The 21694-nt window shown below is 38.3% G+C and overlaps 2 protein-coding genes across 3 annotated transcripts; both read right to left on the bottom strand.

The window, feature by feature from the left end:
• Positions 1 to 1903: 1903 nt before the first annotated feature.
• Positions 1904 to 6005, bottom strand: LOC149039806 (uncharacterized). The gene is made up of 3 exons (XM_089182078.1): positions 5851 to 6005; positions 3849 to 4103; positions 1904 to 3438 (listed from the first exon to the last, which is right to left on the bottom strand). The coding sequence occupies exons 2-3, from the start codon at positions 4086 to 4088 to the stop codon at positions 2434 to 2436; spliced, it is 1245 nt and encodes a 414-aa protein (XP_089038204.1). The 5' UTR covers positions 4089 to 4103; positions 5851 to 6005; the 3' UTR covers positions 1904 to 2433.
• A 3551-nt stretch (positions 6006 to 9556) lies between these two features.
• On the bottom strand, positions 9557 to 21113 carry LOC149039805 (uncharacterized). Of its 2 annotated transcripts, none has more exons than XM_089182076.1 (3): positions 20986 to 21113; positions 19446 to 19673; positions 9557 to 10868 (listed from the first exon to the last, which is right to left on the bottom strand). In XM_089182076.1, exons 2-3 carry the CDS (start codon positions 19656 to 19658, stop codon positions 9867 to 9869), a joined length of 1215 nt encoding a protein of 404 aa, XP_089038202.1. In that variant the 5' UTR covers positions 19659 to 19673; positions 20986 to 21113; the 3' UTR covers positions 9557 to 9866. The 2 variants fall into 2 exon arrangements, with proteins under 2 accessions (XP_089038202.1, XP_089038203.1); XM_089182077.1 differs by having other exon boundaries at positions 20312 to 21025.
• Between the last annotated feature and the right edge of the window lie 581 nt (positions 21114 to 21694).

Raw genomic sequence — 21694 nt, 5'->3', positions numbered from 1 at the left:
TGCAAGTAGGCACAGAGGATATATAGATTCAGGCGGGCTTTGTTTGCTCTTCAGTACTGCATAATGAGGTAATTAAACAACGAAGGACTCGGACAAGGCTTTCTCCTATCAAAGTTCACAAACGCCCGGTAAATACTTTTGTCCATATTTTCCGGTAAAATTCAGGCACGGAAACAAGAACTCTATAACCCTTTTCTTTTGATGATTTTACTAATAACACAAATTTAAGGCTAAAAGACTTCTACCTTTGTAGAATATTTGTTATGTGACATGGAGGAGTAACGTCTTGTGATAACACCCGGCCTAATGAGCGTACTGATCAGAAAGAATGGCAGATTGTTAGCAAGAGAAAGAAAAACAAGAAGAGTAAAACACAGAAACAGGGAAACGATGAGGCACAGTCCAACTCCAACAACTCGGAAGATTCTGTGCCAGAGAAAGGTAGCACAACTCTGTTAATTGGACACCCTATGATAAAAAATATCCAAGGTACAAAGTTAGGAGAAGCCGTTGGCCATTGAGTTGTTGTACAACCGTTCTCTGGTCCAACTACAAAAGCTATGAAAGACTACCTTAAACCCAATCTGGAGTTTTCACAAGACCAAGTCAGCCTTCATGTCGGCGCCAATGACCTTGAACAAAGAGAGCCGCGACACGTTGCTGACTCGATTGTAGATCTCGCCAGACAAATTGTGAACTCATCTGAAGCAACAGTTGCACTTTCTGAGCTTGTTTCCGGATGAAACCAACTCAACGGGGCGGTAAAAACAACGAAAAAACATCTGAAGAGCTATACTGCCGGCAGAACCGATGGAAATTCAACCGGTAGCATCAAAATATCACAGAAACGGAACTAAACAGGGGCGGTCTATATCTCAATTTTAAAGGTAATCAAAATATTTTTTAAGAACTTTCAAACATGCTTAGATTGAAACAACACGCTGCCCACCTGTCATCACTGCCCGACGCACAAAAAGCAATACTGAGGAATCTCGTATATTAAATCAAGGCAGTAAAGAGGCTGCCTCACTATTGCCATCTCAACACGGTTTTAAATTAGCCTCCTTGAACATTAGTAAATTAACTACTCACATCGATGAACTTAGAATTTTTGTAGCATATTACGCAATAGATACCTTATCGATTTATGAAACCAAGTTGAATGAAACTATTAGCGACAACGAGGTTAACATCTTAGGCTACGACTTAGTTCGACATTACAGAACTACAGACGCTGGGGGAGGAGTATACTTTTTTATGCTCATCGGTTCAAGGCAGAGATTAAGTACTCTCGCAGTTTCTCCGACGATCACAATTTATGACAATCAAGTTAGCCAGGTCACCACCGCAAAATCATTTGGAGTGACCATCGATAAAAAGCTCTATTGGAGCAGTCACATCGATAAAATAACAAAGAAAGTCGCTTCTGGCATTGGGGCTATAAAACGAATAAGGCACCTTGTCTCTCAAGCGACTTTGCTGCTAATATATCAAGCTCTGATTCAGCCACATTTTGACTATTGTAATATTGTTTGGGGAGACTGCGTGACAACTTTGCAGAACAAAGTACAGAAACTACAAAACGGAGCAGCCCGTGTTTTGACTTATTCAAATTATGACGCCGATGCTGGTTACTTGCTTAAGCTCTTGAGATGGAAAAACCTAGCTTCCCAGCAGCAAATACAAAGAGCCACAATGGTCTATAAGTCTCTGCATGGTTTAGCTCCAGATTATTTATGTTCTAAATTTGAAAGGCGAGAAACTGCTTATAACCTATGGGACCCTGAGAATAAGCTTAATGTTCCTTTGCCGCGCACAAACTATTACAAAAGTAGCTTTCGTTATAGTGGCACCACTCTTTGGAACAGACTTCCTCGTGACATGAGACAAGCAAAATCCCTCCGGTTATTTAAGCGTTTAATTAGGGAAGACGTTCAGGCGCAGCATTCGTGGAAAGCACCTTTAGTTAGGTTTGTGCTTTAAGTATAGTTTTTATAGTATCTTATCCATTTAATGCATGTTTATATATTTGAATGTTTTTATGGCCGATGAATTGTCCATGGATAAATAAAGATTATCTATCTATCTATCTATCTATCTAGACAAATCATAAATGACATTTTCCAAAGTTTAATCAATCGGTCCTCTGTATCAAATAGCTTCATTGTACTCAACAACTTTATCTGTAGATGCTTCAAACTCGTCTTATCTTGTAAAAAAAAAAACCTTGGACCTCTAACGAGCCTACATATAACATGCAATCTATCTGAACCTTTTTACTACAGCACACTGATTTAATTTCAGAAACGTGACATGAACCTTTTAAGTATACAGAGTTCATTCTCATTAACTGATTATATGTCGATAGTCTAACTGGTTGATATTTTAAAGGCACACAGTTTCTCTCTTTTTCACGCTGTTGGTCCCATCTGATTATTCCTTAATACCTTCTGGTCTATCCTTTAAAGCCAAAGTGGGTCGAGAAGTTGGGAAAAACTTCTTAAAATACTTCATAAACCAGCCGAAGAATGTTTGGTACTTTCTACCAAACTTAGCACCAGTCAGCTCACCGATGAAGTTCCCTGTTACGTTGCCCAACATCTCCTTAATAAGGTCTTCAGAGTACGTTTCGTCCACATTTATAGAGGGGCCTGACACCTTTGCAACTTGGCCAGGTGATGTGGCGTACTCCTCTTCTGGTTCATCTGACGTCCCAGTTTTCTCCAAACAGCGGCTCAACTCTTCGTCAAAGTTTAGCTCTTTCAATTTTGCTCTGATTTCTTTAATTGCATTACTTTCTTCGATGGATAAATTACTGGACTGGCCAAGATTGACAACGTTGGCATCTTTCCTTACTTTGCTTTCGTTTCCCTCACCAAGGGTGGAGGAAAATAAAATACGATCGACATTTGCCATTAGGAAAGCAGCTTTTGCGTTCCTGTTGATACGTTTGAAAGCCGCGATCCAAAATGCTGTCAACCAGTCTTCTCTATCTGGAAGTCTTGGATCATCCAACTCTCCGGCTGGCGTAAATGGCACATTAGTCACTGTTATCTCAGGTACTCCGATTGCAACCAAATGTTTCTTTATTGCTTTCTTGAAAGCTAAGTAGCGGTCATTGAAAACGGTTACTTCAGGTACGTCATCCGTCGTCTTGGTTGGAGATAGTGAGACTTCGTTGGCAAAGGTTAAAACCACCAGAGCATGATCCCAAAGTTTCTCCCCCAAGGCTTCTGTAAGCTTCTTTATCGTTTCCAAGTCGTCGGTGCGGAATCGCTTACTGGTCATCTCAGTGCAGAATAGAAACAAGTCGAAGTGGGTTACTTTCTCCTTGATTTTCCGCAGATATTCTTCATCATTGCCGGTTGCGTCTGCGAGTCCTGGAGTGTCAAACACTGTGATAGTTGCGCCGTTTTTGACAACCTCGTAAGCAGTTACCTGGAGGACATAAAACTGGAAATTAATACAACATTTAACTCTAACAGTTATTTCGTTATGATATGTCTTGGTAAGTTACCTCAGTTGCGGGAAAAAAATGCTTGAAAAAGTCTTATTCATAGGAAATACCTTTCTGTCTAAGAGACATTGGAAAGAAGTTGTTTCTTACCTTTCGAGTAACTTTAAACCTAACACCTGTAGAGGCATTCGATAATTCTTTCTTGATTTCAAGTATCAAAGATGGGTATTTTCGGAAGAAAATGAGAACAAATAGAGTTTAGACATGCTGCTCGAAAGGACGCGAGATATTATCCATTTTCTATATACAAGTAATGCACAGTAACCCGTTAATGAAAGCACCTCATAATAGTCTAAAAGGTTAAGTAACTGTCAATATCAAAGTAGCTTACGTCATTAGTTTGTGGGTCGATGTCATATCCTTCTGCTGCTACGTTTTCTCCAATGAGCGCATTTGTCAAATAAGACTTGCCAACTCCTGTCTTACCACTCAGGAGGATATTAACTGTCTGGCCACCGGAACTGACAAATTGTTCGATCTGATACTCCAAGTTTTTTGCACCAAATATAATCTGGCTAACTTCAGTTGCCGAGGCATCAGAAATTTTCTCTGGGGTCCCTTCCTGTGCCATTCTTGATAACAAAGTCTGAAATAAAATGATATTTACTAAATAAATGTAAAGAGGAAGAAAATAAACTATGTGTAGATTGACTAGACCATGATGGATAGAAAAGTAGAAAGAAATATTTAGTAAGCATCGTCAAAGTAATAATACGCTGTTTGTTTCCCTTAGCCTAAAGATTATGTCGCCGACATATATACTTTTCGGAAAGCATCCGGCATCAATTGGATAATTAAGTGATTTTTGCTCACACGTGCGTCATTCGTGTCACAGCCTTTAAAGAGTTGATTTGTTCAAACACTTTGGAGACATTTATGAAGACGTAAGTACTTAGTTGTTGATTACAACGAGAAATCAAAATTCGGCTGCTGATACTCTTACAGTCAGGTGTTTTATTTCCATTAGGGATCAGTCGCCTGACTACCGGTCAGGTGCTACCCAACGGAAGAGTAGAATGCAAGAAAATTTACACCGCCGTGAAAAAATTAGATAAATCTTAAATTTAATTTGCTTGCACTCAATTCACCTTATCCGATTTGGTGTGGTATTGACACTTCAACGCATTGATCAGTTCAGGCATTCAATCCTTAAAGCTGTATTTCATTCTCTTCGATCTAAAAACATATTTGTTTTTCATCAAATTCGGGCATCAAAACTCAGAGTGCTTTGTTCTCCATTTAGTTTTACTTTTTTTAAGTATGCGTTTGGTTTTTCTTTCAAATTATTCAAATAGGCCATTTTTGTGACTCCGAGATGTTGAATGTTAGTCAGTATTTTGGTAATCTGTTGGCCTGGTAACCATATCTGTCAGTTGTGAAATCGTGTAAGACTGTTCTCGAGAGAAGCCGGGAAGCGAGCATTCTTGGAAGCTCGGTTCGCTTTAAGAGTGCTCTTGGATTTTTTATCAAATTGTACAAACAAGAAAAAGTCTCTGTGACCCAATAAGCCAAGTACCGTTAACTATTTAGATAATCTGTGGGACATTGTTATTAACCTTATTTTTGTCAGTCGTTATCAAACAACGCGGTCATCGAGAAAGAGACGCGAGGTTCTTGGAATCTTACTTCGCTTTTAAAGTACTCTTAGTTCTTCTTTTAAATTGTACAAACAGGCTATTTGACCTAGTTTTTTCTTTTAAATTATACAAACAGGCTATTTTTGTGACCATAAGAAGCTGAGTTTTGGTCAATATTTTGGTCATCTTTTGCCTTTTGTTGACAAACTTATCAGTCAGTCGTTTATTAAACAACGCTGGTATCGAGAAAAAGACGCGAGAATTCTTGGAAAAAGAACAAACATCTTACAACAAATTATCTCACAAAGATTCGTCGAAAAATGTCTCGGAATAAGTTTAAAACTGTCCAAACCCCGTAAAAAACTATTTCTTTTTGGTGACGAGCGAAAGTAGTTCGTGTTACTGATATCGATAACAATATATTACTCCATTTTGGCCTGCAAAATCGGCTCGAACTTCTTCAAGCGTGGATCGCGTATCGTATTCTAATAAAGCTGCTATTTTAACCAGTGTTGTTTAATTCGAAACGGCGACAACTAGTGAAGACCTGAACAAATATAAACCGAATTTTTCGACGTATAGAGGGATACTAAAGAATACACGACAGACGCCATTTGCTTGTGAGACTCTCGTGACGCGTTGAATAGCTTATCTTTACAGAATTTCTTTAGCCACGCTGAATGCTTGTGATGTACTGTTCTATTAGATGTTGATCGGCAAATCAGTTGCTCAAATAAATTAATTCAACTAACTTACCTTGAAAGATAATGCAAATTCTCGTTTATTCTCGTATTTGCGGGTTTCAGTCTCAAAGTCTTACGTGAAGATGTTTGACAACCACACTGGTATCTCAGACGGTCTCGAAGAGGGCTGTGTGAGTTACCTTAACGAAGCGGTGCATTATAATTCGTAACACGAGAAACTAATACACAGGCTCCGCAGTTAACGCGGTCAGCAGTTGACAAAACACTTCGAAGGCGAAGAACGGGAAAGAGGTCTGGGAAGGCATAACTGTTGTGATTGAATTTGACGCTTGCACAATCATTGCACTGCATCTTCTTTTTTCTTTTTTCTTTTTGTCCTATGGTATTTTTGACTCGATAAACAGTTTTTCAGCAAGTTTTGGAGACAATTAATAGTACTATGGTCATTGTAGGGATGGATACAAAAATGACGATTCTATCATCATGGTCTATAAGGAAAAATAATTTTCTATTCCATCTTGCCTCAACAAGGCTTTGCTTTTCGTATCGGCTTTAGTTTCTATATGAGTTGTTGCGGGGCAAAGGATAACAGCAAACATTCCGGGAAAAGGCTAAGAGAAAAATGAACACTGAAAACATTAAATGCTCTCGTGAGCGCTACTTGCAGTCACGTTCTTGTACTTATGTCTTGATTATATCACGTTGTACGTATTCAATGTCTCACGTGTGCCATAAGTGTGAGTCAGTGATAACAAAAATCACCCGGGAGACTTGACAAATTCATACGTCAAGTTCTACTTTAAGGTCATCCCAACCCAAAGGTGTGTAATTCTTCCGGTCAAAGATCATGCTAAAAACTTTTGGAGCAGCCAAAGTACAACGAACTTTAATACATGTCTCTTTTATCTCACGCTAAACTTGTTTTTTGTTTGTTTTTTTGTTTATTTTTAGTACATGTAAAGACCGTGGAAGGTATGGTTTGACTCTAATTGAAGTAAGAGGAGGGGGGGGGAGGAGTGGGAGGATTTTAGGAGGAACACAAACTTTTAAGAGGGAACGGAGGGGGTATCAGTCTTTCCTTGAAAACTATGAAGGGGGACTATAGACAATTGCCTGTTGATGAGGGGGGTTCATTAAAACCCTACAGAGCCTATGGGGAGGGGGGATAAAATCAGGAAAATTTTATTATGACACAACCAAAATCCTCCCTTCCCCCCAGTCCCCCAGCGATAAATAATGTTCTAGAAGCTTGATAGGAAACAGGCACAAGTAGGCACAGAGAATATATAGATTCAAGCGGGCTTTGTTTGCTCTTCAGAACTGTATAATGAGGTGATTAAACAACAAAGGACTCGGAGAAGGCTTTCTCCCATAAAGTTCACAGACGCTTGGTAAATACTCTTGTCCATCTTTTCTCGTAACATTCAGGTACGGAAACAAAAACTCTATAATCATTTTCTTCTGATGGGGTTATGGCAGTTATTGATAACACAAATTAAAGACAAATCACGAATTACATTGTTCATAGTTTAATAAATCGGTCTTCTTTATCAAATGGCTTTATTGCTTTGCTATTTGTTTATGTGATATTCATGGCTTCAAGCCAGCTTGACCTTGTGTTTCAAAGAAAATAATTTCGCCATACTGAATAATTTGGTCTGCAAAATCTGAAGCTCGAAAAGTGACAACAGGAGACCCGATCGAAGTAATTCGTCGTATATAAAGATTGAAAGATTCACATTACTCAAAGCTTCTACCCTTCAGTTCGACTATGAATATTATCTCAGAGTAATTTGATAATATTTCACGGTGCGTGAGTACTCATCGAATTTTCGTGTACTTTCTGCCTCGACTATCTTAGTAGCAGTTTATAAATTTGAGCAAGTACTGAAACATTTTCGTTCACTAAACCCGCGTTGATAAGAAGGCCTACCTTTGTCAAAGAGGGTTTTCCGTAGCTTTACGACATAAGTATAGTGCAAGGTCATTGCAGAATCAAAGCCAGTGGAAACAAAATTAGTATTCCACGAAAGATCAACATGCGCTTATTCTCGGAAATCGTACCAAGTATGGCATTTCAAAAGAGATTCATATCCACTATTAACATTTCCGTTGAGCGTGTTCACTGCATTTAAGTGAAGCATGCAATCAAATACTCGAATTGTATGTGGTTTACAGCTTGATAGGCATGCTTTGTGTATATCAATAGCGCGTCGGTTAGGGATCAAGTGATAGGTTTACCCTGGAGGGTTGACTACACAGTTGCACAGTTGTCTGCTACGAAATCTTCCGTGGGCTGTTTTATCTTGCCAGTCGTACCGGAGCCCTCTGCCGATTGTATTAGCTTTTCGTACGTGATTATACTTCTAAGGATGTGTAATTTATCTAAGATTTCATTTATGCCGTGGTTTCAATCGCTCTTATTCGAATATAAGTCTTCAACGTCGTCCGCCGGAATATAAAAGAGTGGAGGTAAACATCCTGCTAGTTGCAGTGTGTAGTACTTTCAGTATTGCAAAACTAGTCTTCGGTTCTTTCTTCAATAAAACACTGGTTGTGGTTAAACTGAGTGATACTTGGAAGGTATTGTCATGCCAGTCGGCGTTCGGGCTTTGTTATCTGACTTTGAAATGGTATACGAAAATACTACTGATTCTACACTGATTTGACGCCGATTGTACGAAAATGATCACGTTATTCGATCATTTACCGTTTTGAAAATGCTGTGTCCAACACGAAGTGACTGAAGCTTTCAGTTCAACAGTTGCGTTGACGCCTTAATTGCATGCATGGTTGAATTCGTTGCAGCTTAGAATTAGCGTCTAGTGGGGGGGGGGGGGGGGGGAAGGGGGGAAAAAGACTGGGAGTTGGTCACAGCCTCCCACTTTTTGTACTACGTTCTCCTCCCGTACTTTTGTGTTCTTCTGCCTCCCGACTCCCGCCCTCCATTGTATTACCCCCGCCTTCAGGTTTGATAGGCAGCTAAAACCATACATCAAGCTTTCAGTTCAACAGATGCGTAAACACCTTGATTGCATACTTGATTAAATTTGATGCAGCTTAGAATTAGTGTCTAGCGGGGGGAAAGGACTGAGAGTTGGTCACAGCCTCCCACTCACGTACTACGTTCTCTCGTCTCCTGTACTTTTGTGTTCCTCTGCCTCCCGACTCCCGCCTTCCATTGCATTGCCCCCGCCGTCAGGTTAATAGGCGGCTTAAAACCATAAATCAAGGAAACGATATCAAAAAAAAAATCCTACACGATCGTGAACATGAAAGACAAGAAATCCCACGTGATTGCGGTTAAGGACCGATATGAAAGACGAGAAATCCTACACGATTGTGGACATATGAAAATTGCCTATCAATGAGTGGGATTCATTAGAACCCTACAAAGCCTTTGTGGGGGGATCAGATAAATTCTATCATGACACAACGAAAATCCTTCTTTCCTCTCATCCCCTCAGGCGATAAGTAATGGTCGGTCTCACAGAAGCTAGAAGCATGATAGGAAACAGGCACAAGTTGGCACATAGAATAAACAGATTCAATCGGGCCTTGTTTGCTCTTCAGAACTGCATAATGAGGAAATTAAACAACGAAGTACTCTGACAAGGCTTTCTCCTATCAAAGTTCACAAACACCTGGTGAATACTTTCACTTTCCTGTAAAATTCAGGCACGGAGACAGAAACTCTATAATCCTTTCCTTTTGATGGTGTTACTAAAAACACTAATTAAAGACAAATCACAAATGCTATTTTCCAAAGTTTAATGAATCGGTCTTCTAAATCTGAATCAAATAGCTTCATTGTACTCAGCAACTTTATATGCAGATGCTTGAAACTCGGCTTATCTTGTAACAAAAAAACGCTTGGACCTCTAACGATCCTACATATAACATGCAACCTATCCGACCCTTTTTTCTACAGTGCATTTGTTTTCAGAAATATGGCATGAACCTTTTAAGTATACAAAGTTCATTCTCGTTGATAGATTATATGTTCAAAATCTAAGTGGTTGATATTCTCAATGGCACACGGTTTACCTCTTTTCACTCTTTTGGTGATCATTCCTTCTTGCTCTCTGGCCTATCCTTTAAAGCTAAAGTGGGTCGAGAAGTTGGGAAAAACTTCTTAAAATACTTCGTAAACCAGCCGAAGAATGTTTGGTACTTTCTACCAAACTTAGCACCGGTCAGCGCACCGATGAGGTTCCCTGTTACATCGCCAAACATGTCCTTAAAAAGGCCTTCAGAGCACGTTTCGTCCACCTTGATGGAGGGGCCTGACACCTTTGCACCTTGACCAGGTGATGTGGGACACTCTTCTTCAGGTTCATCGGACGTCTCAGTTTTCTTCAAACAGCGGCTCAACTCTTTGTCAAAGGCGTTCTCTTTCAATTTTGCTCTGAATTCTGCAATTGCATTATTTTCTTCGATGGATAATTTCTGGCTAAGATTGACAACGTTGCCATCCTCCCTTATTTTGCTTTCTTCGTTTCCCTCACCAATGGTGGAGGAAAATAAAATACGATCGACATTTGCCATCAGGAAAGCAGCTTTTGCGTTCCTGTTGATACGTTTGAAAGCTGCGATCCAAAATGCTGTCAACCAGTCTTCTCTATCTGGAAGTCTTGGGTCATCCAACTCTCCGGCTGGCGTAAATGGCAGATTAGTCACTGTCATTTCAGCTACTCCTATATCAAACAAATGTTTCTTTATCGTTCTCTTGAAAGCTAAGAAGCGGTCATTGAAAACGGTTACTTCAGGTACGTCAGCCGTCTTCTTGGTTGGAGATAGAGGGACTTCGTTGGCGAAGGTTAAAACCACCAGAGCATGTTCCCAAAGTTTCTCCCCCAAGGCTTCTGTAAGCTTCTTTATCGTTTCCAAGTCGTCGGTGCGGAATCGCTTAGTGGTCATCTCAATGCAGTACAGAAACAGGTCGAAGTGGGTTACTTTCTCCTTGATTTTACGCAGATATTCTTCATCATTGCCGGTTGCATCTGCAAGTCCTGGAGTGTCGAACACTGTGATAGTCACGCCGTTTTTGACAACCTCGTAAGCATTTACCTAAAGGACATAAAACAGGAAATTAATACTACATTTAACTCTAACAGAGATTTCATTATGATATGTCTTGGTATGTTACCTCAGTTGCGGGAGAAAATTACATGAAAACGTTTTATTCGTAGGAAAGCCCTGTCTGTCTAAGAGACCTTGGAAACTGGTTTTTTCTTATTCTTCGAGTAATTTTTTACCTAATACCTATAGAAACATTCCATAATTCTTTCTTGATTTCAAGTATCAAAGATGGGACTTTCCGGAAGAAAATGGGTACAGATGGAATTTAGACAAGCCGAGAAGGACGCGAAATATTATTCCTTTTCCTATCTACAAGTAATACACAGTAACCCATCAAGCCGATAAAGTCTGGACTTACGACTGTACGGGCGTCCGTACAAGGCGCTACTTTTAGCATGCGCGCCAACTGTACTGCGGGCACTATCTTGGCCATTATGTAACGGAAGGGCGAAGGAGAAGGTAATTCGCAGGCACGATTGCGTGCGTAACTTGGATACCCCATTAGTGTGCGCTAGGAGACACCAGCAGATTACAATGAAGTGCTCATATTCGAGTACTTTAGTGCAGTGCACCGGGGACACACGGTTAGGCACCACACGAAGGCTTCACGTGGGCAGAGCAACAATACCGGCAGAGCTTTGTCAACCAAAGGAAATTGTTCTAATTCAAGTGAGTGGAGAGAGAGTTTTGAGTGAAAATAAACTGAAGAGAAAGAGACAAAGCGATCAAAGAAGGCAAGAAGTAATAGGCGGAAAGAGATTCGAGAAAAACGCACATGAAAGATAGAAAGGACGCCAAAATGGGCAGAATACGGCGAGAGGAAAGCAAAAGAAGACAAGAAAAGGCATAAGTAAAAAGGCGAATATCTTTACAGAGACGCTCCTGAAAACAGACTGAAAAGAGGTCATCAACAAAACGGACTACAAAGAATCCGAGAAAGAAGAGGAGGCAAGTCATGTCTTATCTAGGTTTTCTCTTACTCTAAGGACCAGAAAAATTCACACCTTTTTTCAACAGTCGTCGTTTGATACTAGTTCAGTTTATGATTCAAATCACGTCTCGGCCTTCATCACCTAAAAATCCTCGCGCCGGTTCATCTCTTGAATCACATTTCAAAGTGTTCGAATTCATCAAGTTATTTCTTATCCAATCCTTTGGAGACGTGGTGTTAAGGGAAAGGAAGTTATCTTACGGATTTTGTTTTGCCCAGAGTTTCAAATGATAGCGAACGGCGTGAGCAAGTTTTTTACCTCTTTCTCTCTTCAGTTAGCTATAGCAAGATTTACTCTATTCATTTTAAAAAAAATCGCGCTTTGTCGAAGTTTTGTTTTACCCGAAAAACGAATTATTGGCCTTTCCTAAAGTTGATACATAATGAGATTGAGTCAGCGATGTTCATGTTTACATTAAGTTGCGCGGTAATTTGATTTTGACTATATTGTCATGTGAGAACCCGTCAAACATCTGACGATTAAATTACTGAGAGCAAATGTGCGGTGCGATCAAACTCACGGGCCAACTGGAGTTAGTCCTTCTACGGGATGACTGAATTTCATTGTTTGGTCATGGTAATTTTCAGTGCTATGTTTTCATGCTTTCTATTCGATTCGTTCGAACTTCAGAAAATGGTTTGTCTCACAAAACATGAAGCCACTTTCCCTTTGCTCACCATCTCGAGGCGTACTAAATGCTCGGGTTATGATGAGCATGCTTGCGATACGATAATCTCCTAATGCTAGAAACTGAAGAACCGATCTCTAAAATTGATTGTCGTCACTTTTTGCAAGAAGCGTCCGAGCTGTGATCGTGTAATTAAACGGGGTTCTGGCAACTGGAGAGCACGCTGGTAAGCACATGCATATGGTTGGCGTAAATAATTGCTACAGTTTTCGAATTCAAGAGCAGTTTTTAGGAGTCCGTTTCTGTAACCTTCCTGGATATTTTCTGCTGAATTCATTGAGGTACAATCTCGGAATTTCATAAGTGCTAATGAACGATAAATTCGTATCGGCTCTATAATTTTGGGAAGTTCTGTTAACACATTTTCCACAATTTGTGAACCATTTCTCTAACCTGCTTAGATGTTTGCTCTTGAATTAATTAAGTCAAATCCTAGGAATTTCGAAGTAATTAAGAACGATTAATACGTATATGTAGCACAAGTCAAGCACATTTTAAACTTTCCATTCGATTTCAGGGAACTATACTTCATTGCCTCTCGATAAGCATAACATACTTTATTAATTATTTTATTATTTTGTAGCTCCAAAGGGCCTATACCCCTGGAGGTACTGAACTGGATATATTTAATACACAAGGCACCCTTTAAGGAGGAAGGTTAGAATAAAATTTTTACGACAGTATATTACACCCAGTTTCTAAATGTCGATAATTGCTTTAAAAAATTCTTATTTAAGCTGTATTCAGAAGCATAGATATGTATAGGTAATATACTTCTGCTCTATTTTATGGTAACAGTTTCTTTTTGTGTAACATATATCTACTCCCTTAATTTCCTCCTTAACCTGCCTGCAGATATTTAAATTTTTTATTTTAATTCAAGTGTGAGAAGATAAATACTGAATATCAGTATCCGTACAGAATTCAGGTGAGAACATAAGTAAATTAGTTCATGTTATATGCTTCTTCTGAATCTTTAATTTTATCGCCCTGGTTTTTTTTCACAAAGCCTCTTTTATATCTCTGTGAGCCAGCTAATAATTAAAATTTAACTGAACTGATATGCCATATTTCAGTAGTTTTTTTAAATTCAGCTTTGAGTTTGTGGCATTTACTATTTTAAAATTCAGGAATGGCATTCCCTTTTCATCCTTGTAAAGAGATGTTACACATTTCTTTAACTAAAATCTGAATCATGAAGTCAACTTAATTTCAATGAGTTTGAAACTATATACCACATAAGAACACTTTACTGGAGCATAATGTTTTATTTCTTCACTGTCTTTCTGGTACATATGATTACTGAGTGTCTTAGCCCTTTAACTCCCAAGATTTCATTAATAATTCTCCATACTATCTGCCATACATTTAATTAATGTGACGTTAGTTCTGAGAATTTGGAATTGGATCAACCAATAATCCCCTAATTGATATTTTTCTCTATTCTCATTACTTGTCTGCTTCTTATTGTACTGATAGTGTGAGGAGAAATTCTGTCTAAGTCACTTAAAATATTCTTATGCTTTCAAATGTAACAAAAAAATGTGATGAGAATCTGATGTTATGAAATACTTACAGTGGAAAAACCTGTTGCTGGTAGCTTATCTTCAGTGTTTAAATGTTCATGGAAAATGCTTTTCTGTAAAAATGGGGATACAGAAATTTTCAAAGCTGATAGAAATAAGTTGTTGGCAAGTAATGAAAAGTAAATTGACAATTATACCTTAATGCTTCACATGCTTCACTCATACATGTCAGTTGTGTGTACCCACCATTGTAGAGGTGTCTTTAAAAAGATTTTTTGGTGTGACTGTTGTTCTTTGTTGATATTTGGAGCCAAAAAGGCTACTTAACCTTTCAACTCCTGCGAGTGACCAAGAGAGAATTTCTCCTTACTATATCTTTACAATATCATGCAGACAAGTGATGCAAATAAAGAAAGAATATATCAATTATGGGATTACTAATTGATCTGATACCAAATTCTCCACACTAACATAATGAGAATCATTTGGCAGACAGTAAGGAGAATTAATCTAGAGATCTTGGGAGTTAAAGGGTTAAGCACTGAACTTCAATAATTGAAGTTCAGTGCTTAAAAATTATTTTTTGTACACATGGCACCGTCCAATTAAGGTGGAAGAGTAGAAGACCATAGAATGATGTTTAATATGCACTTTCACTCACCACAATCATTTATTCAAGCAATACTCTACATAGAAAAAACTGATCGCATGATGTCTTAAACCCTTTACACCCTAACATCAGTGCATAGTCTCCATACTGTACTCTATACATTTTATAATTAATATATGTGCTGGCAAGGAGAATTTTTTTTAACAATCAAGATGTTCTTCAGTTTATTATCATTCTTTTATTCTCATGACCTTAATGCTTGATTCAGGGGTGATATTGAAAAGAGAAATTAGATGTTAGTCACACTCAGGGATTAAAGTGTTATTAACTATACACTTTTCATATGCTCCTCACATTTGTGATTGTTAGGAAAGCAAACAAATGAATGAACACAAGGCTGTGCTCTAGGAAAATTTTCAAGGTGCCTAACCATGACAAGTAGGTCGCCCAGCCTTCCAGGTTGGTCGCCCGAATTGATTAATTAATTAATTGATTAATTAATTAATAATCCATTTTATAGTTGAATCAGTTAATAATTAACAATAAAAAAATCCTTATTCAGAGATTTTGATTCGTGCATGGACTTCAAAGTTTATCTAGGTCTCTTTAGAGAAAGTTACAGTGAATCGGGAAGCCTTCGTCATTGCAACTTACTATTTGCGAGAAAGTTAAAATTTCAGAAAGTAGACAAAACCAATGATAGGATGTTTAAATAAAACTTGATTGCAAGTTTGTGCGACATCCGGCCGAGGAAACCATTGCTGAATGACAATCTTTACTAATCCGTGACGTTTTGAAAGAGTATCGTTGTATACTTCTTACAGTTCCAGGGAATCCGCAGAATTGCCAAACAGTTTCATTTTTAATCTCTCTCGTTCAATATTCACTTCACCGGGCACGGGCAGCGAAGCGAGTTACTATATTTAGTAGTCACGTACTCTATTTTGGCGAACTTGTGATATCATGAAATCCTGTTATAAATTAACCACATACATGTTAAAACCACTAAGAAAATTTCTTTGAAGACCATAAAGTTTCATTTTCGTCAAATTTTGATCGAATGATCACAATTGAGAGCAAGTCGCCAAATATGGTGCTGATAAACATCTTGCATGCCACGGACGAAGCTAATTAAATAAACACAAATTTGCATAAAGGACGGTTTCGTTTTATTAATCACGCGCTCCACTATTGAAACTGCTTTTCGGGCTAGCGGGAGCCGGGGAGCACGATGGAGTTTCTTTTTGTTTCGTTCCGTTCCGTTCCGTTTCTATACGTTTGCTGGTTTCGTTTCGGGTTTTCACACAAGCCGAAATCTATGCGCCCGGACGGGCGACCGCTTTTCTTTTTCAGTCGCCCGAGACCAAATGTTAGTCGCCTGAGGCGACCGGGCGCCGCTAGAGCACAGCCTTGGAACAGAAGACAGTGAAATGATGGAAACTGTAAACTTTATACCATAAGATAAAAATATCACAGAATACTTAAGAAGGGAAGCTTGAATTGTGCTAGCTAATTTCCTCTAATGCCCATGTTTTAAATCAAATAAAAGTTAATAAGTTGTAGAGTTTGTCTGTAATGTGTCAAATTACCAGTGTGGACTTGATTCTTCTCAGATGTCAGCTGGTAAAAGATAGATACTAAAATAGATGACCATAAGAAAAAGTACACATTATAAAATATCACACTGAAGTGGTGGCATGATCGATTTGTGATATTTAGAATGACAGAAGAAGGAAAAACACATTGAGCTTTTTCCTATTCACCAGTAAGTTAATTAGATTTTGGATTCTACATTCAAACTGGGTGAGATTAAATTTATTCATATCATGCTTCATTATGGTTTGTTTACCCAGAAAGCTTATTGTTATTGTAGCTTCACAGATGTTTTTGTTGCTGTCACAATTAACATTCATAACAAAGTTTCATTTAACATAGAATGTTTCAAGAACTTAATCTTCCTTTCTTTTCAATACCATTTACCATTTCTGGAGCACAATTAAAGGTAGCTGGTTATTAAATAAATTATAACTTTTGATTCAGGTAATTATTTGAATATGCAAATGTTTTCATATGTAACAGGATGACCAAGCTGAAGATAGCCTCAAAAAGTAGTGAACTCCACTGTTACAATTAAACCTAGTAAGAATTGTTACCGTTTACCATATCTATTTCCTTGTACCTTAAGCCCTCAAAAGTTGAAGCAGGTGAGTCAATAACCTGACTTCCTTTGTTTGGAATTGTGTGATTATATAATTTTGCTGTGTAAGTTACCACATTGTAACATGCAATATTATTATTTAGATTGCATTAAATACTCTTGCTCAAGCTTTCATTAATGTATGTGTTTCTTACCAATGTTCATACCCAAACTCGACATTGATATAAAGAATTGGTCACAAGATATGTGAGTTCTAAAGGGTGGGGATCTGGAAAAGCGAGGATCCTCCTTTAATAAGGACTGAAATTAATAGGGGATCCTTTATTAATTCATGTTTTTGCTATGACCTGCCTCCTCCCCTGTAATGTTTTAGGGCACATAAATGAAGAGAACATTTTTTGTATTTTGATGCATGAAAGTTAGTTAATTGGCATCAACATGATGCAAAAAGCAAGGATATAAATGCCTTAACTTATAAGTTAAAAACTTACACTAAGAGAGTTATGCAGACCACATCTTACTTTTTATCCTCCTCTGGATATCTATTCAAATAACATAGTCACTATCAGTCTCATTCTGTCACTTTCCCCCAAGCTTGTGGAAGATGATAGCAGGAGTATATCTTTAAATGAAAAAAGGAAAGCCTGCCCTTTTACCAAAGATAGTTCTTTTGTGCATTATCAGTACAAACCTAATCTAATTTGTACATGAAGGTGATTGTTCCAGATAGGCTAACCTCATAAATTAGTTGTGAAAATTTCTTGAACCTGTCGTCATGTTAATGTTTGACTCAATTTTACCTCACTAAACTAGACTGAGTAAATAGAAACTTGAAATTTGTTTGTTCTCTTTTTGAGGTGTGCATAAAAATTTCGAAGACATTGTAGGCTCGAAATAAAGGTTTATAAGAAATCTGCATTTGTGTGTGTTTTGAACAAATAAAACCAGGATTATGCCTACTTCAAATGACTTTACTATGTGCTGTGCAGGTACAGGCAGGTGTTGTAAAAAAGTTTGCTTAGCTTTTTCATTAGTAAATATTCCTTTTTCTAAGAATCGTGTTTATCTGGCCCATACTGAATTCTAATTCTTCAACCAAATTTTATTTTCTTTTGAATATTCTCAGATCCCCTCATATCAGTAAATATTCATGTAATTTAAACAATTTCATGAAATCTTGCAAAAGTATGGCACATTATTTTTTTCTCTGATCCTCCTAACATTTTATTGTGTGTAGGGATTGGTATTGGTTATAAAAGTATAGTCAAATAAAAGTTTTGTGCACAGTCTATACATTAAATTTATGTAATAAAATATTGTATCCTTCTTAAAACCAGTTTATTGGAATAAGAATGAGTTACCAAGCACAAGTATGGCTTTCACAATTATAGTTTCTAGGTTTGAAAAAAGGCACTGCCTACTAAAATCCTCAGTTCCTTTGCCCTGACAGCCCAACCTCATCAAAACATTGCCAACAGGAGTGATTAGCAAATAAATGATACAGACAAGAGAGCCTATTCCCACATACACCCTCCTCAATCCTGTTAGCGTATTATGGACATGTCATTTCAAACATGGTGTATATGCCACACATTTTCCATTTAATTTATAACTAATTATTTTGAAATAGTGTTTAAAAGTTGTGGAATATGGTTGGGTTGAAATGTAATACAAAGACCTACCAGTAGATAGTCAAATGAAAACCTTTTACATATCAATAAAGTTTATAGTTGCGTTTCATGTTAACATGTTGCAAAACTCCGCCTTCCAGTAAATTCAATTATTTGCAAACATGAGAAAATACCATTTAAAACTTCTCAACGCCGTGTATATCCAGCCAGAGGACAGTCATTGAACAAGAATAGCCAAAAGAGAAAAGGTTTAGAAAAATAAAGGTTCACACACGAGTTGGAAATTACTTTTCTTTTTAATTTTCTACGCTAAACAGAGGAGGTTGAAACGTTAGGGAAAAACGTTGGGGCAAGCAGTCATACCTGGCAACTTCAAGAGAAGATTTAAGAGAAGCCCATACGATTCTGGCGCACTGTTTTACTGACTCGCAGTGTTCTCAAGTGTATACTCTTCAGTCGACTAGTAATGTCTTAATTAACGCGAAGTAGTTTACTGTCGTTAATTTCTTTCAATTTCGACTCATTTTCCCGCACCGAAATTATAAGTCACGTTCAATAGAATATAATTTCAACTGACGCTGACATCATAGACTTTACCTGAAGACGAAAACATTCCCTATCTTCGAAAATTTTATCAAAAAATCAGAAGCAACAACAAAGGTTCTCAGTTGCTTGAAGGCACCGCTCACTAACATGCTATGCGTGTTGATCGCTTTGCAATTTGTGAGAATGTCGTCCCCAGTTTCCAGACCTCGTCAACTCTTCCCTCTCCACCTCCCGGACTGGTCCCTAAATCCCCTTGAGGAAACTCTTCCACAGCCAGTGCTGAAGAGTTTTGTTACAGTTTTAATTATAGTGAAGGGCTGGAAAATAAACTAACAGTAACTCCACTTTTAGGCTTGGCTTAATCTATATATTAGTTTAAAAGGTAAACTAAATGTCAATATTAAAGTGGCTTACGTCGTTAGTTTCTGGGTTGATGTCAAATCCTTCTACCGCAAGGCTTTCTCCAATGAGTGCATTTGTCAAATAAGACTTTCCAACTCCTGTCTTGCCACTCAGAAGGATATTGGCTGTCTGGCCACCGGAACTGACAAACTGTTCGATCTGATACTCCAAGTTTTTTGCACCAAATATAATCTGACAAACTTCGGGGGTCCCTTCCTGTGCCATTCTTGATAACAAAGTCTGAAATAAAATAATATTTATTTTTGTAAAGAGGAAGAAAACAAATCATGTATAAATGGACCAATCCATGATAGATTGAGAAGTAGTAAGAAAAATTTAGTAAGCATTACATCGGTTACCAGAGGACACCTTTAAATATTATTTTCGCTTTGCGATTTGTTTATGTGATATATTCATGGCTTCAAGCTCGCTTGACCTTGTGTTTCAAAGAGAATGATTTCGCCATATGGAATGATTTGGTTGTCTGCAAAATCTGAAGCTCGAAAAGTGAAAATATGAGACCTGATCCATATAATTCGTCGTACATAAATATTGAACGATTCACATCACTCAAACCTTCTACCCTTCAGTTCGACTATGAATATTATCACATAGCAAATTGAATGTATTTCACGGTGCGTGAGTACTGATGGAATTTTCATGTACTTTCTGCTTCGACTATCATAATAGCAGTTTATAACTTTGAGCAAGCACTGAAACATTTACGTTCACTTAACCCACTTTGATAATAAGGCCCACTTTTATCAAAAAGGGTTTTCCGTAGCTTTACGACGAAACTTTATTCCAAAGCCATTGCAGAATCAAAACCAGTGGAAACAAAAGAAGTATTCAACTAAAGATCAACGTGCATCACTTACCCCCGGAAATCGCACCAAGTATGGCACTTCGAAGGAGATTCGTATCTACTACTAAACATTTCCGTTGAGCGTGTTTAATACATTTAAGAGAAGAATGCAATCAAATACTCGAACTGTGTGTGGTTTGCGGCTAAGCAGGCATGATTTGTGTATATTATAAGTGATTCGGTTAAAGATCAACTGTGTGTTTTACCCCGGAGGGTAAATTGCATATTTGCAGAGCTTTCCTTTACTAAATCTTCCATGGGCTGTTTTATCTTGTCAATCGTACTGGAACCCTCCACTGATTGTATTCGCTTTTCGTACATGATTATACTGCTAAGGATGTGTAACTAAGCTAAGATTTTATATGTGCCGTGATTTCAACCACTGTTATTCCAGTACAAGTCTTCAGCGTCGTCCGAAATTGCGGAATGTAAAAGAGTGAAGGTAAACATCCTGCTAGTTGCAGTGTGTGGCACTTTCAGTATTGTAAAACTAGTCTTCTGCTCTTTCTTTTAGGAAACAAGTTGATGACTGGCTGCCGTTTAATTGGTTATACTCGAAAGGTTTCCCATGCTAGTCGGAGTTCGGGCTTTATTATCTGATTTTCAAATGGTATGCGAAAATACTACTGATTTTACGCTGATTTAACGCCGATTGGATGAAAATGATCATGTTACTCGGTCACTTACCGTTTTGAAACTGCGAAGTGATTGAAGCTTTCAGTTCGACAGATGCGTTAACGCCTTGATTGCATGCACGGTTGAATTCGTTGCAGCTAAGAATTAGTGTCTAGCGGGGGGGGGGGGGGGAGGAGGGAAGGGGAAGGGGGGGAAAGAGACTGAGGGTTGGGCAAAGCCTCCCGTACTTTTGTGTTGCTCTGCCTCCCGCCTCCCGTACTTTTGTGTTGCTCTGCCTCCCGAATCCCGCCCTTTATTTTATTACCCCCGCCTTCAGGTGAATAGGCAGCTAAAACCATACATCAACGAAACGATATAAAATACAAGAAATCCTATACGATTGTGGATATACAGCGATAGTAAAGTATTAGTACTCTGCAGAGCCTTTCGGGGGAGGGGGAGAACTCTCTTATGACACAACCAAAATCCTCCCATTTCGCTATTCCGCCCCAGGCGATAAATAATGGTCGGTCTCATAGAGATTAGAAGCTTGATAGTAAACACGCGCAAGTAGGGACAGAGAATAAACAGATTCAAGCTGGCCTTGTCTGCTCTTCAGAACTGTATAATGAGGACATTAAACAAAGAAGGATTCGGACCAGGCTTTCTCCTTTCAAAGTTCACACACGCCTGGTAAATACTTTTGTCCGTCTCTTCTCGTAAAATTCAGGCACGGAAATAAAAACTCTAATCCTTTCCTTTTGATGGTGTTACTAAGAAC

This window comes from Pocillopora damicornis, chromosome 9 (genome assembly GCF_964200805.1).
Source record: "Pocillopora damicornis chromosome 9, jaPocDami1.2, whole genome shotgun sequence".
NCBI classification, from domain to species: Eukaryota; Metazoa; Cnidaria; class Anthozoa; order Scleractinia; family Pocilloporidae; genus Pocillopora; species Pocillopora damicornis.
Note: the sequence above shows the minus strand (reverse complement) of the source record. Positions and strands in the feature narration are given on the sequence as shown.

Excerpts from the sequence above, each read along its gene's own strand:
- LOC149039806 (XM_089182078.1), bottom strand. The coding sequence starts at position 4,088 with ATGGCACAGGAAGGGACCCCAGAGAAAATTTCTGATGCCTCGGCAACT. Across the intron at positions 3,439-3,848 it reads TCGACCCACAAACTAATGAC|GTAACTGCTTACGAGGTTGT; the intron begins GTAAGCTACTTT and ends TATGTCCTCCAG.
- LOC149039805 (XM_089182076.1), bottom strand. The coding sequence starts at position 19,658 with ATGGCACAGGAAGGGACCCCCGAAGTTTGTCAGATTATATTTGGTGCA. Across the intron at positions 10,869-19,445 it reads TCAACCCAGAAACTAACGAC|GTAAATGCTTACGAGGTTGT; the intron begins GTAAGCCACTTT and ends TATGTCCTTTAG.